Below are 18828 nucleotides of genomic sequence, written 5' to 3'. Positions count from 1 at the left end.
CATTTTCAAGTTGTAAATAAAAATAAGTATATTATTTGGGAGTAGGAAATAGGAATGTTATTGAATAGGGAAGAAATTGTGGCACAACATTTCAAAGCATTTATCTATAAAGTGCTTTATATGATGGGCAGTAGCTAATTAAGATTTTCAGATTAATGGGTAAATCAAACCTATCTTAGTCTCTTCTTTTTAACTGAATTGGGATCACAGTTATAGAGCACATAAAAGAGAAAAATCTAAGTTTCTGAAACCTCACATATAGAGGTAAGAACTTACAAAGGTATGTATCTTTCAAACAGCACATAAACTAGAAACATCAGGGAAAAAATGCATTGCAATCATTTCATGTATTAAAATAAGAATAACAAATAGTTTTTACTTTATTGGTTTATCTTCAGTATATGATACTTAGATATGTAGCCTTTGACCTAGTAGGAATCAAAATAGAGGTGGTTCCACTTCAAGAATTTGTAATAATCCCTTCACTTTAGCACATGAATGTGTTCAGTATTGGCAAAAGAACACGTTGCTACCAAAACTGAAACAAGATCCTTGAAACAGAAAGGATGTTGCCATGGAAAAATGAAGTAACACTCAGTGCAGCTGTGATGCATTCATGAATAGGATATTTTTTTAAAAGATCATTTGTGTTTGGTGTGGCTCAGAGGGTCCCAACCAGATGGTTTCCATGAACATGATCTGACCCCCAGCTTGAGGACTTCTTACTGGCAGATTACTTCATTTTCTTTCCCTTGGATTGTCAGATCCTTACATTAATTCAGAATTTACTGCTGCAGATTTATATTCAGTAATATAAATCACTCAACCTTTTACATTAAAACCACAATTTTATACATACAGTTTAACAGTTATTTTAAAAGTGTAAAAAGATTTATATGATAGCTTTAGTATATGTAATAGATATAACATCATAATAATTTTGAGTAATTTTAATTACATTCTTATCATTAAAGGAATTCTCACAACATATATTTTAGAAAGTTTATTTTAGAGTTGTATATCTGATGCTACTGTAGTGTTGATTCTGTTTGCATTGCTGACATTGTTTACACTTGATGAAATAATTGATTTTTAAATTAGTGAAATTTTATGTTTTATGATTTTGGAAATTTTGGCATGATTTAAATTTGTTCCTAAGGATATGTGTGCATGTGGATGTGTATGGTAACATACTAAACTAATTACCTCACATTATTGAAAGCATTTTTCAATGTAATGTCAATACCTACATGAAGTGTTAAATACTGACACTTCGTATTTTGACCTTTTAACCTGAATTAATAAAGGCTATTCTTTTAGTGTGCCATTTTAAATTGTGCAACTGAAAATTACTAGTGAATTATGTTAAATATTCTAAAGCATAATTGTAAGTTACCTGAGACAATGTAGACTTCTATTTCGGAATAAATAAACTACATCCTGATCTTAAGTACATATATTAACACATATGTACTTTATCTAATGTGCAGGATAAGATTTTAGAACTAAAATGAGCTCATGCTTCATGAACCAATGCACTTATTTTTGCAAAATTTTATCTGTATTTTTCGTCACTGAATTCATCAGTTTGTCCACGCCCCAAAATGTGAAGCAAAGACGAACAGGTTTGTTTATTTATAGGTTGGCAAATTATTTATCGTATCACGGAATTCCAAACCTGCTACATATCATCATGCTCTCACCAGAGTAGTATATTAGGCCCAAGAGAAGAGATATTGCTATTATCTTTTAAAAATGTAGTCTTTTTGCTAATATAGTTTCTTTGAATATCCAAGAATTTATGAATTAAAAAAATATTTTGTTATCACACCTCCAGATAACATCTTTTTGTGTGAAATGTTTTGTAGGAAATCAACCAGTCATAGTTTGTATTTTCTCAATAACTTAAGCATTGTAGGCTGTTGCAGCAATTTGATACACAGTACTACTTTATAAGCACCACTATGACAAATAGACTTTAATCTACATTGCTTCTGAATTAAGAAGTCATGATGAATTCAGTTTTGGGGTTGCGCTTACTTTGTCTCTTTATCTTAATCTTTAAGGTCCTGGCAACTTAATGTAACTCTACTGGAGATAGGAGAGCGTTAAGATAATACATGAAATTATAATTTAGGTAATTTGAAGAATGAAAAAAACAAGAAATAATGCTCTGATTTTTAAGTCTTCTGATTTCTCCTATTACCGTGTATTTGTTTATGTATAATAAATCTGATATATGTATACTTGAATCATTGTATATAAAAAGTGAAAGTATGTGATATAAACATGTTTTTTAATGGTTGTCTAGTATTATAAATTGAATGTTTTAAACATTTTTTTCTTATATTCTAGTCTGTAAAATAAAAATGGAAGGACTAAATTCACATAAAAATAGCCCTTTTTAAAGAAAGTAACAGCAATAAAATGCTAGGTAGTTCTAGGCCTTATCTGGTGTTAACAAAATTTTCTAATAAACTGCAAAAGAAGGAGGGATTTCTGATCTTCTTTTACCAGCATACTTTCTAACTCAGTCTTGTGTCTTGGAAGACTATGTGGAAGGGCAGATCATCTCTTGTCACTGGGCATTTTGTATCAAGTGTATAACAAGAGTAAACAATACCTTTTCAAGTGTTTTTTATATTCATTAGTGAAAATAAGTCATAAAGCTAAGTCATCAAGTCATAAATATGGAATGCTTACTTTTTTGGTTGTTTATTCTGGTGAAGATATTAGGTGTTTGAAGGTATATTTAGTCTGATCCAAATATTTTAATTCTGCTTTTCTTTTCTAGCTTGAAGTACAATCTTGTTGTGTGTTTATTCCAAATGATAGCCTGCCTTCCCCAAGTACAATTATATCTGGTGACATTCCTGGAACAGTGAGAAGTTGGTACCATGGACAAACCAGTATGCCAGGAACACTTGTCCTCTGTTTGCCTCAAATAAAGATTATTAGTGCTGGGCACAAGTATATGGAACCTCTGCAGGAGATTCCATTTGTTATCCCACGACCCATCCTTGAAGAAGGTATATTTAAAAAATTTTTTCCTATGGTTAATATTTTATATGGACCTTTTTAGATTTGTTGGTGTTTTTAAATGTTTCAGTGTATAAGCAAATCAGTCTTCTCATTGAAAGATTTTCCTGACCAAAGTAAATGAACTAAGTGATGCCATTTATTGCCATCCATATCTTTTAATCTTAGTCACATATTCACATATATGTTATCTATAAAAGATCATATACAATATAATACAATCACTAAAATATAAACATAGGAAGAATTAACTTGGGAAGAAAGTTGGTTTTGGATATTATCATTAGGCTGAACTAAGAATGATAAGTAGACTGATGTAATAAGCTACTTGATTTATGAATGAATGTATTATATATATAAATAACTGCGTGAATATAGTATTTAGCAAGCGTAATGCATTTTTAGATTTCTCATTGGTTTGTACAAAGTAATTATATGATGATTAGAGTCATGATCCTTTCTCCTATATATATATTTGATTTCTCATATTGCTGTGTTTTCAGTTATGAATTCATAACTTTTTGAACTTTGGCATGTTCATTTCAAACAAAATGTGAACCTGGAAAAATTTTGAGTCATAAAGTAAGTAATCTGAATATATGTTATAATAACAAGGCTCAAATTTTTGACAGTGCTAAACAGGTCAACACCTTGTTCATATTATTAGGATGTAAGTGTATGAATCCTGATACCATTGAAATTTCTACATACTGTCACCGAAAAGCAGACATAGCCTGTGAAATTTTTGACCTCTGCTTTGATGTTGGTTTCTCTCTCCTTTTCTCTATACTGAAATTTCTGTCAAATTGTACTTTTCTCATATTTATTAAAAGAAAGCATGATTTCAGTAAGAGACATTTTTGGTCCTTAATAATATGAATGCTGTTATCATACAATCACAGAATTTTAAGGTGAAAGGGAATATTTTTAGAGTGTATGATCTTTTGTGACTGGTTTCTTTCATTTACCGTAATGTTTTTAAGATTGATTCATGTTGTAGCAGTCTTTATTGTTTTTATGGCTGAATAGTATTCCATCTTATGGATATACCAAATTTTCTTGATTCATTCATCAGTCGATGGACAGTTGAGTTTGTTTTCACTTTTTTTTTTTTTTTTTGAGATGGAGTCTCGCTCTGTCGCCCAGGCTGGAGTGCAGTGTCACAATTCTGGCTCACTGCAGCCTCTGCCTCCCAGGTTCAAACGATTCTCCTGCCTCAGCCTCCCATGCAGCTGGGAATACAGGCACTTGCCGCCATACCCAGCTAATTTTTGTATTTTCAGTAGAGTCAGATTTCACCATGTTGGCCAGGCTGGTCTCAAATTCCTGACGTCGTGATCCACCCGCCTTGGCCTCCCAAAGTGTTGGGATTACAGGCGTGAGCCACTGCACCTGGCCAAATTAAAGTGTTTTTAAGGACTCTGTTGGCCAGGCAGAGAGTAAATAGATTGATTTACTACCTCATTTAATATACTAAATACTCATCTTAATATTTATAAAACTAAAGCTTACTTTATGAAAATGGTGTTTATTTTTACTATAAAAATGGTAAAAGTGGTGTGAAGTGGAATCTCACTGTGGTTTTGGTTTGCATTTCCCTAATGACTAATAATATTGAACTTATTTTCATGTGCTTGTTGGCCATTTGTATATCTTCTTTAATATTTTATTTCTTTTTATTTATTTATTTTTTTGGATCGGGTTTTCTTCTTGCCCGGGCTGAAGTGCGGTGGTGCAATCATGGCTCACTGCCCCCTTGACCTCCTGAGCTCAATTGATCCTCCCACCTCCTGAGTAGCTGGGACTGCAAGCACACACCACCACGACCATCTAATTTTTAAATTTTTTTGTAGAGGTGGGGTTTCACCATGTTTTGCAGGTTGGTCTCTAACTCCTGGGCTCAAGTGATCCACCTGCCTCAGCCTCTAAAAGCACTGGGATTATAGGCATGAGTCACCCTGCCCCGCCTAATATTTTCTTCTATTCAAATCTTTTGCCCACTTTTTAGTTGAGTTACTTGCCATCTTATAGTTGAGTTGTAGGAGTTCTTTATTATATTCTAGATACTAGACCCTTATAAAGTACATGATTTGCAAGTATTTTCTCCTATTCTATACATTGTCTTTTCACTTCCTTGATGGTTTTCTTTGTCATATAAACATTTGTAATATAAAATTTTTATAATATGAATAGTTATTATAAACTTATATAATATAAATTGATATTATAAATTTTATAGTATAAACATTTGGCAAGACTTCATCTCTACAAAAAATTTAAAAATTACCCAGATGTGGTGGCTTACGCCTATAGTCCTAGCTACATGGGAGGTTGAGGTGGGAGGATTGCTGGAGTCCAGGAGTTCCAGGATGCAGCAAGCTATGATTGCACCACTGCACTCCAGCCTGGGCAACAGAGCAAGACCCTGTCTCTGTAAATTAGTTAACTAAATATATATAATACATGATATAAAATATGTAATACATACTATTTTATTATAATTATAAATTATAAATATGTAATTTTATTTTACATAATTACATAAAGTATATAATATATAATGCAGAATTACTTAAAGAATATATATTATGTAATATATAATATATAAATATAAACATAATGTAAAAAGTTTTCCTGTGCTATATTGGAAATTATTTTCTCACTATTTTTTAATATTAGAAATTAACACCATTTCCACAAAGTGTGATTTAGTTTTAGAAATATTAAAATGCAGATTTAATTTATTAAATGATGTAGTAAATCAGTCTATTTACTCTTCACCTGAACAACACAGTTCTTAAAACACTTTAATCCTTCTCTCCAGATTGAGATTATTGTCATATATTTTCTTTTATTTTTAAAACTTGATATCATTATTTTGTAATATAATTGCTTAGATTTGGCATATATAGAACTAAGGCAGAGGTTGGAAAACTTTCTCAATAAAGTGCCAGATAGTAAATATTTTGTTTCGTCAGCTATATGGTTTCTGTTTTAACTACCCGACCATGCTTTATAGTGCAGAGGCAGCCATAGACAGTATGTCAATACACTGGTATGACTGTGTTCCAATAAAACTTTATTTACAGAATCTGGTGGTTGGCTGCATTTGGTCATGAGCCACATTTGCCTACCTATATGCTAGTGCTTTAGTCGTCATTCCTTTTCACAGCTTAGCCCTTCCTTCTTTCTCAGTTCATTTACTTCTGCCTAAAGTACATCCTTTAGAAGCTGTTTTTGTGATGATCTGATGTTAGCAAACTCTCAATTTTGTTTCTTTGCCCTTTTTTTTTTGAAAGATATTTTCTGGGTATATAAATCCTTGTTTATAGTTATTTTCTCCCAGCTCATTAAAGATACAGTTGTGCTGACTGTTGCTTTTCATTGGCCTTTTAGGAGATACAATGTCATTTCATGTTTCCTTGGAGGTCCTTTGTCCTTTTCCTCTGGGTTCTTTAAGGATCTCTCAGTCTTTGTGTTTTAAAGTTTTAATATTGGAGAATATGAGTTCTGTAAGTTTTCTGGCATGATTTATTCAGATATTGCCTCTACTTCTTTCTTTCCATACATATGTTGGACTTTTTTGGTTTTTTACTGTATTTTCCATGTTGCTTCTTCACTCTTTGATATTTTTTCTCTTTGACTTGCTGACCTGCGTTCCAGTTAATCTCTTTAATCTAGTTCGCTAATTTTCTTTTCAATTGTGTCTAATATTTTGTTAAAGTTGTTCTTTGAATTTTTCAATGTCAACTGTATGAAAGTCTAACATACAGAAAATGGTACAACACTAACTTTACAACTGCCTACATTTTTGTCAGATAAACCCATACATGTTACTAGCACCTAAATAGAGATCAAGAATATTCTCAGTACTCAGAAGATCTCTTGGAAGCAAATTGTGTTTGACATCTAAAACCATAAATTGGTTTTCCTGTTTTTGAACTTCATAGCACTTATTGAATAGCACTTTTATTGAATTTAAAGTTTTACATGGGATATTCTTTTTATCTTGATTCTATTTAAAACTCTTTATTTTAATTAATAGTTTTAAGGCTTCCTTTTCTTTCTTTCTACATGAAACATTTAACGTATATGATTGCCTAATTCTTGCTGACTCTTGCCTACTATACCTAATATTCCTTGTTTATTCTTTTCTTTTCTGTGCTCCTTATTTTCCTTAGAAATTTCTCTGTAGAAATGTTTTGAAGACTGGTCTGAAAGATTCCTCCTATGCAGGCTTGAATTTACTTCCAACATGTTGGTGGCACTACGAGTTCAGAACAATTTGAAACTAAATTCTTGATAAAAGGTTTTTATGCCACTTAGGTAATAAAAATTTAAGCTACAACCTCTTATGAGGGCCGGTTTGTGATTGTGAGTTTTTCCCCCCTCTATTCAAGGTTTCATTTTCTGGCAGCGTTTGTGAGAGGATCATATAAAGAAGGGAAGAGCAGACAACTTTATTTCTAGTTTACCTGTACATGAATATTCTAGCCAGTTGCATGCCAGCTTTATCTTCTATTATTTTCTGCAAATGTGAGTTAGCTTCAGGCTTTATCTTCAATCAGACTTAACTTGTCTTCAGTTCAGTGGTAAACGCGGATGCTCAGTTTTAACCAACGTTGAAGTAAGTGCCTGGGGGCATTTACTTTTCATACCTCTGTGTTTCTGGCTTCCCTCAGCCCCTGGCTTTAATAATCTTTACTCTTTTTGGAAATTCATTAATAAGTTTAAGAAGATATCATTTGGTGTGTATGTGCATGCATGTGTATATGTGTATAACATTATATAAATTTTATTCATGGTATGTGTCACATATAAATATTATTTAAATACAGTATAGTCATCATTTTAACTTTTTTGGAGAGGGATCATTCAACATATTTATCATGTTGCTGTAAATAGAATCCCTCAGTTATGTTTTTTAAAGATGATGTGACACTACTATACTCTGTCTTTTCAAATGATTTTATAAAAGGGCTGATATGTAGTGCCCATCATTCTTTATACCTTCAATACTCATTTAAAATCTCTCTTATTTCTACGAAACTCCTGCCAACATCTACTGCTTGTCTTTTTCATATGAAAAATTATTTTATTTTTATCTCGTTCTTCAAATACATCAAGAATGACTTAGGAACTGCAGAAGTCTCCATCTTTAAAGCATAAGATGCTATTATACTCTCAGGTGTTTTCTTTTTTTTTTGTTTTTGTTTTTGTTTTCTTGCAAGAACTGAGATGGCAAGTTAGTTTATTTTGAACTTAAAGCAAAAAATCACATACCAGATGGAGAGGGCTTGAATCAAATTGAAATTTCCAGCCTATTTTTCATACTCCCTAAGAGAATATAGAGTGACTGCATAATCAACATTGAAACATAAAGTAGAAACAACTTTTTAACCATATGGTTATTTTCATTGGTCAAACCTACTCTGAGAAAAAGAGATTATTTCAAGATATTTTAATTCTCTTTTGGTCTTAAAAAACTATAGAAATGAACTTCTTATGAATAGCCATAGATTTGTCCCTTTTTCTGTTTTTAAAATGGTGTTTATAAAAATATTTGGATATAAGCCTTTGATGCATACATGTTAAGAGTAATTTATTCTTTGTCTTTACACATGTACCCAGATAGAAAACTTATTTGGAGGTTTATTTACTCATTCCCAGTTTTCAAACAGCCCTTCTGGTTTCGGTGTCATGCTTGTATTCTCTTTTTCAGTCTTTCTTGAGTATTGGGACTGATGGCATGAATTAGACTGCTCTTTTATAGCTTCCCCCTCTGGTCCTCAGTCATTTGCTATTTACACACATTCCATCTTTTAAAAAATTGTGATATATTTCACCTACTGTCATTTCCTCTCTTGTTCTTAGTCCTTTTTGATTTATAATGCTTTTTCCTTTTCATTGTCATTTGGTTGGTTTCAAAATGTAGATAACTTTCAATCAGTTATGTTCAAGTAGATAAGGGATGTCTAAATCCATGCCACCTCCTATTACACGCCTTTCCATTCTACTTCTCTGATACTGTTGTTTTATATTTAGCTCATTTTTGTTCAGTAAATGTTTCTTGGTAAGTATAGAGGATGGATTGGGGGTAATGGGAGAAAGTAGGAAACCTGGAGGCAAGATTAGTTAAATATTACAAATAGCCATTGTAGCTTAGAAGAAAGGATTGTCAGAACCAGGGCAGTGGTAAGAGATACTGGGACAGAATAGAGATAAATGTTTAAAAGGTTGACAAAAACTGTCCAAACTTAATGACTGAATTAGTTATGGATAGGGAAGGAGAGAAAAAATCTGTAGAATAACTCCATGATTCCTGGCTTAGATGTCTGTGTACACATTTATATAGTTAATATTATGGTTAGGAACAGAGAAACAAGGCCAGTTCTGGGTGTACACGGTGAGATGGATGAATTTAGTTTGGTCTATATGATGAAGGATCCATGGGACATTTAAGTAAATAAATCTGATGAGCTGCTGCATATATGGATCTAGAGCTCTAAAGAGGGATCATAGTTAGAGAGACAAAATGGCCACAGGGAAAACATGAAGAAAAATGGGATTATCCAAAGTCATTTATAGAGTGACAAATGAAGTGGGATCTGTATATAACAAGGCGGGGAACAGTAATGTTATTGGATGAGGAAGGAAGGAATAATTTGTGATGGAAACTACCAATAGAAGGTTAAGTGAGGAAAAACCGTGAAGTACTAGTCTTATGGAAGACATAAGATTAGATCATGTATAAATGGTTGGATCATTTATAAATGTAGCCAATAAGATAAGGACTAAAAGCTATAAGATTTGACAATTTTAGGTGACTGGTTTCTTTTACCACAATATTTTCAGAAGAATGTTTTTTTTTTTTTTTTTTTGAGACAGAGTCTTGCTCTGTCTCCAGGCTGAAGTGCAGTGGCATGCTCACTCACTGCAACCTCTGCCTCCCGGGTTCAAGCGATTCTCCTGCCTCAGCCTCTCAAGTAGCTGGGACTAGAGGCACGCGCCACCACGCCCAGCTAATTTTTGTATTTTTAGTAGAGATGGGGTTTCTCCATGTTGGCCAGGATGATCTTGATTTTTTGACCTGTCGATTCACCCCCCCCTTGTCCTCCCAAAGTGCTGGGATTACATCGTGAGCCACTGCGCCTGGCCGGAAGAATGATTTTAATGCCAGTTAGTGATGGTGGCTTTAGTCAGGACTAAAAAGGAAATGAAGAACTGATTTAATAAATAATTTGTTTAAAAAATATTATTTGAGAAATGACAGGAGAAAAAGGATGGTACCTGAAAGTATAGATACCTTGATATTCTTTGGGTGCAGGAAACAGAAACCAAGTCAGGATAACTAAAGCAAAAATGAAGCTTAATGATTCATTGTCTATATTCTATTGTAGAAAACAACTTTGGCTTTTAGTTAAAGTTTTAATATTACTCCCACCATCTGACTCTGGTGGTTATGAAGACAATACGTTCAATTAAAAATTTCTTTTCTGCCGGGTACGGTGGTGCATGCCTGTAATCCCAGCTCTTTGGGAGGCCGAGGTGGGGAGATCACAACGTTAAGAGATCGAGACCACCCTGGCCAATATGGAGAAACCCCGTCTCTACTAATATACAAAAACTTAGCCGGGCATGGTGGTATGTGCCTGTAGTCCCAGCTACTCAGGAGGCTGATGATGCAGGAGAATCGCTTGAACTAGGGAAGCAGAGGTTCCAGTGAGCCAAGATTGTGCCACTGCACTCCAGCCTGGCGACAGAGCAAGACTCCGTCTTAAAAAAAAAAAAAAAAAATCTTTTCTATATCATTTTTTTTTGCTTGTCCTCAAAACTCCTGAGAAATTATTTTTCTCTCTCTTTAGCATTGCTTGTTTATCATTCTGGGATTCCAAATTTCTATTAAATTTGCAATTCTTTGAGACCAATTATTTAGATTCATGATGGAATAGACCACAAAGAACATATTCTTATGTAACTAAGATTATATACTCAAACCTTTTATTTTTATGGAAATATTTTGGTATATTGCACCTGTTAATATTTATCTGACTTTATAAGCAAAAAATATGATACAAAATTTAATAATTTTAAAAATTACTCAGGATTATCATTGTGAATGCAACCAGAATAAATATAATACAATGAGACCTTTTTATTTACACCTTAAAGCCTTTTCAGTATACTGAGAAATATAAAAATGACATAAATTTGATTCAGTACACCTTGAAACATAATCTATAACTTTATAGGTAAGGGAGTTAGTTGGCACAGCATTCTAAGGGTATCTGTTTCTTTCTTTTAATTCCTAAGACCTAGGCTGATACTTACTTCAACCGTCTGTCCTCTCTATCCCACTCAATCCTCCGGCCTTTTTTTGGATTTCTTTATTTTCCTAAATTTCCCGTATTTGTCCCATTCATTCAGCAAATACATATTGAGCACCTACCATGTGGCAGTCACATAGAGAATACAGATTTGAATAAGACAGATATGGTGCTTGCTCACTGATATTTTACAAACTATTGGGAAGAGTAGTGCAATAAATAGTCCTTGGTTGAATCTTATGTATTACCGGCTATTGATATCTTTTCCTAAGGGTTATAAAGATTAAATGAGATACATATTACTTTAAACAGTGTCTGGTAAATGCTCAGTAAAAACCATTATGGTTCTCAACATCTACATAGGATTTCCAAATTCCATGGCCTGGTTTTCAATCTTTGCTGTTTCCCAGATACATTTTCTTTTCTTGGTCTCTTCTGCTGCCATGTTCCTGGAACCCTGTACGGAACTCTGTCTCTGTAATAGGCTTGTAACTCTTCACTTCTTTTAATTCACATATAGAATCACAAAGAAATATTAAAGAATAAAGCAGAGTTTGCTGAAGATGTCCTACCATAGGGAAGAGATGGTACTGGTGTGTCCTGTATCAAACAGTCTTTAAAGTGGCTGTTAGTCTCTTAGACATGTTTGTACATCACAATGCTTATTTGGCCCTTTTCTCTTCCTCTTTAATCTCTTGACCAAAGTAATTTAAAATTCCTCTCCTTTTATCATGCAGAGTAATTTAGTTATTTTTGCATGCAATCCTTTTCATGGCTTCCTTTCAATCTTAGGGTATATTTTAAAATCCTTAATGTGACCAACAAGACCCCGTATGAATTGGCCCTGCCCACTTCTCCAGTTGTATTTTCTGCTGCTCTCTCTGCTGCTTGCTTTGCCCAAGTCTAGCCCTAGTATCCTTTCTGTGTTCTTAGAATAAGCACAGCACTGTCCTATCACAGTGCCTTAGCATATGCTACAAACATGAATTCCTCCTTCCCAATCTATCCTCTAGGCATCTTTCTCCTTCTCCTCCTTCGGGCTTCAGGGTATTTCATTTATCAGGTCTCTCAACTCTGTGCTGTCTTTGTACTCCAGTAATCACTTTTACAAACTATCCAAATTTTAACTATTTTTGTTCAATATCTCATTCCCCTACTAGGGTGAAAAGAGCAGGAGCCATACCTGTCTTGTTCATCGCTCTATTCCCATTATTTAGCACAACACATGCCACAAAAGAGGAGCTCACTGTACATTCTTGGGCCACATGAAGTTTTCAAGTTATTCATGGTAAATAGTTGTTGGTTACTATAAGGGAGGAAGAACTTAAGAAATTAAAAAGTTACCTTCTCACTTATCTTAAGATCCATAAACAACTGAAAAATAATTCCTGGTATTTATGAATTGAAAAAAAGGAAAAAGATGCATTACATAGATGATTAATAGGATGAACAAAAAGTTCTCTATAGATTTGAGGCTCTGTCTTTACTGAACTTGGCCTTCTAAAGTTCAAAATGAGGAACTGTTTGCTGAAATGTGTCATCTGATTTCAATTGCTGTGGAAAGGGAGAGATGATCTCTAATATAGCCAGCTCCAATCTGTGTAGGGTGTTTGGGTCAAAATCAACATCTTGAGTTTCATTAGGGAGCACTTGCAGTGAGCCTTGCAGATGTAATTTGCTACATCCAGCCAACACCTCTGAGCAGATGGATTTCTACACTGTGCTTAACAGAGGTTTGTTTTTTCTTCTTTGAATGAATTGCCTGTGACTTTTGTAAAATATTTTGACAGAAATGGAATATTGAGATCATTTATAAATTAAAACTTTGCTGTTGTTGGATTTAGTGAGTTTTAATAGAAACTGATGTGAAAATTATTTAGCATTTATGAAAAAGACAGGGGCTGCTTTTTCATGTAATTCTTGTTCACCTTAGTGGTTTATATGTATTGTTCCATTCTAGGTTTTTTAAGTCATAGTTTTATAATCATAATTACCACTTGTTCTGAAAGATGATGATGTACTGTTAAAATTCTTTTCTTTCCAATTTCACTTAGTGTGTTTGACTTTAATCCTCAAACTGTGTATGGAAATAGGATTCCTTGGGGAGAAAAGGAAGCTCAGAAACTAACTTCCAATTTGTTTTTGATGATGTTGTTTTTAAATGAATTTCTTGGGAACAATCATGTATATATTAGTAGTAAAATTAAGCTGTTGTACTACCTAAATATACTTAATATAATTGCTGTAGACATTGTTCTTCTCTAAGTAGCTTACATTCAGCCTTCTTTATCATTTATTTTGTTATGGGTTCTATAGCTTTTAAAGGCTGAAAAGGAACATTAACCTATTTATTCCTTGCTTATCAATTTTGCATTTCCCAATCTCCTCCCTCTCCCCACCACACTTATTTTAAAAACCAAACCAATATGGCAGACCTAACATGCTGTCATATTTCTCCTTATCACATTTTCAGACTTTATTTTTTTAAAGCAGTTTGAGGTTCATAGCAAAATTGAGAGGAGGGGACAGAAATAACTCATATATCCCCTGCTCCTAAACCTGCACAGCCTCTCCAATTCAGTACTGATGAACCTACAGGGGTACATAATTGTCACCCAAAATCTGTAGTTTACTAGAGGACTCACTCTGGGTGTTGTACATTCAATGGACTTGGAGAAATATATAATGACATGTATCTGTCATCATAGTATCATGCACAATATTTTTACTGCCCCAAAACCACCTGTGCTCAACATACTCGTTTCTTAGCCCCTACAAACACTGATATTTTCCCTGTCTCCATAGCTTTGCCTTTTTAAGAATGTCATATAATTGGCGTCAAACAGTATATAACTTTTTCGTATAGGATTCTTTGACATAGTAATTTGCATTTTTGCTTCTTCCATGTCTTTCCATGGCTTGATAGCTTTTAATTTTTTGAGGCAGGGTCTCACTCTGTCACCCAGGCTAGAGTGCAGTGGTACGATAATAGCTCACTGCAGCCTCAACTCCTGTACTCAAGTAATTATCCTGAGGAGGACTATTTGCCACCTCACCTGGCTAAATTTTTTTGTTTTTAAATTTTTGTAGAGACAGGGTCTTGCTATGTTGCATAGAGTGATCTCTAACTCCTGGTCTCAGGTGATCCTCCATCTTGGCCTCCTAAAACACTGGGATTACAGGTGTGAGCAGCTGCACCTGGCCGATAGCTCATTTCTGTTGATGTACTACAGTTTATCCATTCATGTGTGAATAGACATCTTGGTTGCTTCCAAGTGTTGGCAATTTTAAATAAAGCTGCTATATTCCTTCATCTGCAGGTTTTTGTGTGAACCTATATTTCCAGCTTCTTTTGACAAATACTAAGGTACATACATGATTGCCAGATCGTATGGTAAAAATGTTTAGTTTGGTAATATACCACCAAACTGTCTTCTTTGCATTCCCACCAACAGTGAGTGGGAATCCCTGTTGTTGCACATACTCAGTAGCATTTGGTGTTCTGAATTTTGGCCATTCTGATAGGCATGTAGTGGTATCTAAATGCTGTTTAAATTTAGTTTCCTGATGACATGTTCTGTGAAGCATTTTTTCATATGCTTATTTGCCATCTGTATATCTTTGATTGATGGGTCTGTTAAGGTCTTTGGCCCATTTTTAAAAATAGGCTTTGCTTATTGTTGAGTTTTAAGAGTTCTTTGTATATTGTGGGTAACAGTCCCCTATCAGATGTTTTGGCAAATATTTTCTCCCAAATTTACTTCTTTTTGTTCTCTTGAGTGTTTTTGTTTGCAGAAATTTTTAATTTTAGTAAAGTCCAGATTATCAGTTCTTTCTTTAATGGATCAAGCATTTGGTGTTACATGTAAAAAGTCATCAAAAAGTCAAGGTTATCTAGATTTCCTCCTGTTATCTTCTAGGGGTTGTATAGTTTCGTGTTTTACGTTAGGTCTTGTACTAGTTTGTTCTTGCATTGCTATAAAGAAATACCTGAGACTGGGTAATTTATAAAGAAAAGAGGTTTAACTGGCTCACAGTTCTGCTGGCTGTACAGGAAGCATGGTGGCATTTGCTTTGCTTCTGGGGAGGCCTCAGGAAACTTACAATTATGGCAGAAGACAAAGCAATAGCCAGCACTTCACATGGCTGGAGCAGGAGGAAGAGAGGGAGGGTAGGGGGCGGTTTCACATACTTTTAAACAGCCAGCTCTTATTGAAGTATAATTTATATAATGTAACATTAACACTTGTAAGTATACAATTCTGTTATTTTTATTAAATTTATTAAGATGTATAACCATGACCATAATACAGTTTTAGAACATTTCCATTATCCCAAAAGTTTTCTTTTCTTGCGTCCTTTGTAGTTGATCCCTGCTCCTACCTACAGCCCTAGGCAACCCTGATCTTCTTTCTGTCGCTATAAATTTGCCTTTTCTGGACATTTTAATACACTGGAATCATACAATATGTAGTCTTTTGCATCTGGCTTCTTTCACTTAGTGTAACATTTTGGTATTCTTCCATGATGTAGCATGTATCAGTAGTTTGTTCCTTTTTATTGCTGAGGAGCATTCCGTTGTATAATAATGCTACATTTCATTTATCAATTCACCAGTTGATATATATTCTACTTTTTGCCTATAGTGAATAATGCTGTTACGTGCATTTGGGTACATGTGTTTGTATGGACAAATGTTGTAACTGATCATTGATAGAGTCTTTACAGTGGAATTATTGGGTTGAATGGTAAATTTATGTTGAACAGTTAAAGAAACTCCCAAATCACTTCCTAAGTGATTACACCGTTTTACATTCTTATGATCTATTTGTTAGGATTTTACTTTCTACATATCCTTACCAACACTTGGTATTTTAGCCATTCTGATGGTGATATATATAGTGATATCTTATTGTGGTGTCAATTTGCATTTTGTAATGACTTATAATGTTTCATGTTTTTCATGTATGTAATAATTTATATACCTTCTTTAATGAAATGTCTATTCAAATCATTTTCCCATTTTAAAGTTTTCTTCTTATTTTTGAGTTCTAAGAGGTTTTTTTTTTATATATTCCAACTGTCTTTTTTTCTGATATATGATTTGCTAGTATTTTCTTCCTGGATGTGTGGCTGTGTGGCTGTGTGGCTGTGGCTTTTCTTTTCTTTTTTTTATTTCTTGAGATGGAGTCGCACTCTGTTGCCACAGCTGGAATACAGTGGCACAATCTTGGCTCACTTCAACCTCTGCCTCCCGGGTTCAAGCAATTCTCCTGCCTCAGCCTTTCAAATAACTGGGATTATAGGCATGAGCCACCATGTACGGCTAAATTTTGTATTTTTAGTAGAGACGGGGTTTCACCATGTTGATCTGTCTGGTCTCAAACTCCTGGCTTCAAGAGATCTGCCCGCCTTGGCCTCCCAAAGTGCTGGAATTACAGGCATGAGCCATCATGCCCAGCGTGATGAGAATCTGGTTATGAGAATCTAATCTTTTCATTTTCTTAATAGTTATTTTTGAAGCATAAACATTTAAAATTCGTTGAAATCTATTTTGTCAATTTTTCTTTCTTTTATGAATGTGCTTTTGGTATCATTGTCTTAGCTCTTACATTTAGATCTATGATACATTTCAAGATAATTTTGTTTATAATGTGAAATAGTGTCTAAGTTCATTTTATTGCATGTGGATATTACAATTGTCACATTACTATTTGTTTAAAAGACTATCCTTTCTCCATTGAATTGTCTTGGCATCTTTGTTGTAAATTGGTTTATCATTAATATAATTTATTCCCCCTGGACTCTCACTTCTGATCCATTGATATAAATGCTTGTCCTGGTGTTTGTATTATAGTCTTGATTACTGAAATGTCAAAGTAAGTTTGGAAATTAGGTCATGTAAGTCAGAGGTCCCCAACCCATGGGATATGGACTGGTGAGTGGTGGGTGAGTAGACATTACCACCTGAGCTCTGCGTCCTGTGAGATCAGTGACAGCATTAGATTCTCATAGGAGTGTGAACCGTGCATACGAGGGATCTAGGTTGCGTGCTCCTTATGAGAATCTAACTAATGCCTGGTGATCTGAGGTAGAACAGTTTCATCCCCAAACCACCCCCAACCCCAGATCATGGAAAAATTTTCTCTACGAAACCAATCCCTGGTGTCAAAAAGGTGGGGGCCGCTGATATAAGTCATCCAACTTTCTTCTCCTGTTTTGAAATTATTTTGTCTGTGTTTTTCACATTTTATAAAAATTTTAACATCTGTTTATCAATTTCTATAAAAAGAGACTGCTAGAATTTTGGTAGGAATTGATTTTAATTTGTAGATTAAGTGGGAAAATTTGCCATCTTGACATTATTGAGTCTTTGGATCTGTGAACACAGAACATTTATTTAGATCTTCAGAAATGTTTTGCAGATTTCGGTATACTAGTCTTATACTTCTTTTGTTAAATTTATTCCTATGTGTTTTACTTATTTGATGCTTTTGTGATGGAATTATTTTCTTATTTTTCTTTTTGTATTCTTTATTCCTGGTGTATAAAAATACAGTTGAATTTTTTGTATTTTTCTTCTATCCTGAGATCTTGCTGAACTATGATTTACTAGTTCTAGTTGTCTTTACTTTTTGTTCTCTGGGATTTTCAATATATTAAATCATGCCGTATGTGAATAAAGACAGTTTTACTTTTTTCTTCAGAATCTCTTGTGTAATTTTGCATAGAAATAGTGAGATCAGACATCTTTGCCTTATTGCCAATCCTAGAGGGAAAGCATTCAGTCTTTCACCATTAAGAATGATGGTAGCTGTGAGTTTTTCAGAGATGCCCGTCATCATTTTGAGAATGATCCCTTTTATTCCTAGTTTATTGAGACCTTTTATTTATTTCTTTTTTTGAGACAGAGTCTCACCCTGTCTCCTAGACTGGAGTGCAATGGCACAATCTTGGCTCACAGTAACCTCTGCCTCCTGGGTTCAAGTGATTCTCATGCACCATCATGCCCAGCTAATTTTTGTATTTTTAGTAGAGACAGAGTTTTAGCATCTTGACCAGGTTTATTTTGAACTCCTGACCTCTAGTGGTCTTCCCACCTTGGCCTCCCGAAGTGTTGGGATTACAGGTGTGAGCCATCACACCAGCCATTTTATTGAAACCTTTTAAAAAATCATGAATTGCTTGTTGATTTTATCAAAATTTTTTTGAATTTGTTGATATCATGTGGTTTCTATACTTTTTGCTGTTACTATTGTGTATTATTACATTAACCAATTCTATATAATTAATTTTTATATATAATTAACAATCAATCATGTGAACCTAGTATTTCTCAACTATATCTCATTTGGTCATAGGGTGTTATCCTCTTTATATGGTGCTGGATACGATTTGCTATATTTTTAATGGATTTCTGTATCCATGTTTTTTTTTTTTTTTTTTTTGAGACAGAGTCTTG

General features: G+C 34.0%; 1 protein-coding gene across 1 annotated transcript in view; it reads left to right on the top strand.

The window, feature by feature from the left end:
- VPS13B (vacuolar protein sorting 13 homolog B (yeast)) overlaps window positions 1-18828 on the top strand; it is an 873819-nt gene that overhangs the window by 419527 nt on the left and 435464 nt on the right. The window contains exon 23 of the mRNA XM_011931782.1: window positions 2795-3029. Coding sequence (XP_011787172.1) covers window positions 2795-3029 — 235 coding nt within the window. The remainder of the gene's footprint in view (window positions 1-2794; window positions 3030-18828) is intronic.

The sequence above is a fragment of the Colobus angolensis genome, unplaced genomic scaffold (genome assembly GCF_000951035.1).
Source record: "Colobus angolensis palliatus isolate OR3802 unplaced genomic scaffold, Cang.pa_1.0 Scaffold121, whole genome shotgun sequence".
NCBI classification, from domain to species: Eukaryota; Metazoa; Chordata; class Mammalia; order Primates; family Cercopithecidae; genus Colobus; species Colobus angolensis.
Note: the sequence above shows the minus strand (reverse complement) of the source record. Positions and strands in the feature narration are given on the sequence as shown.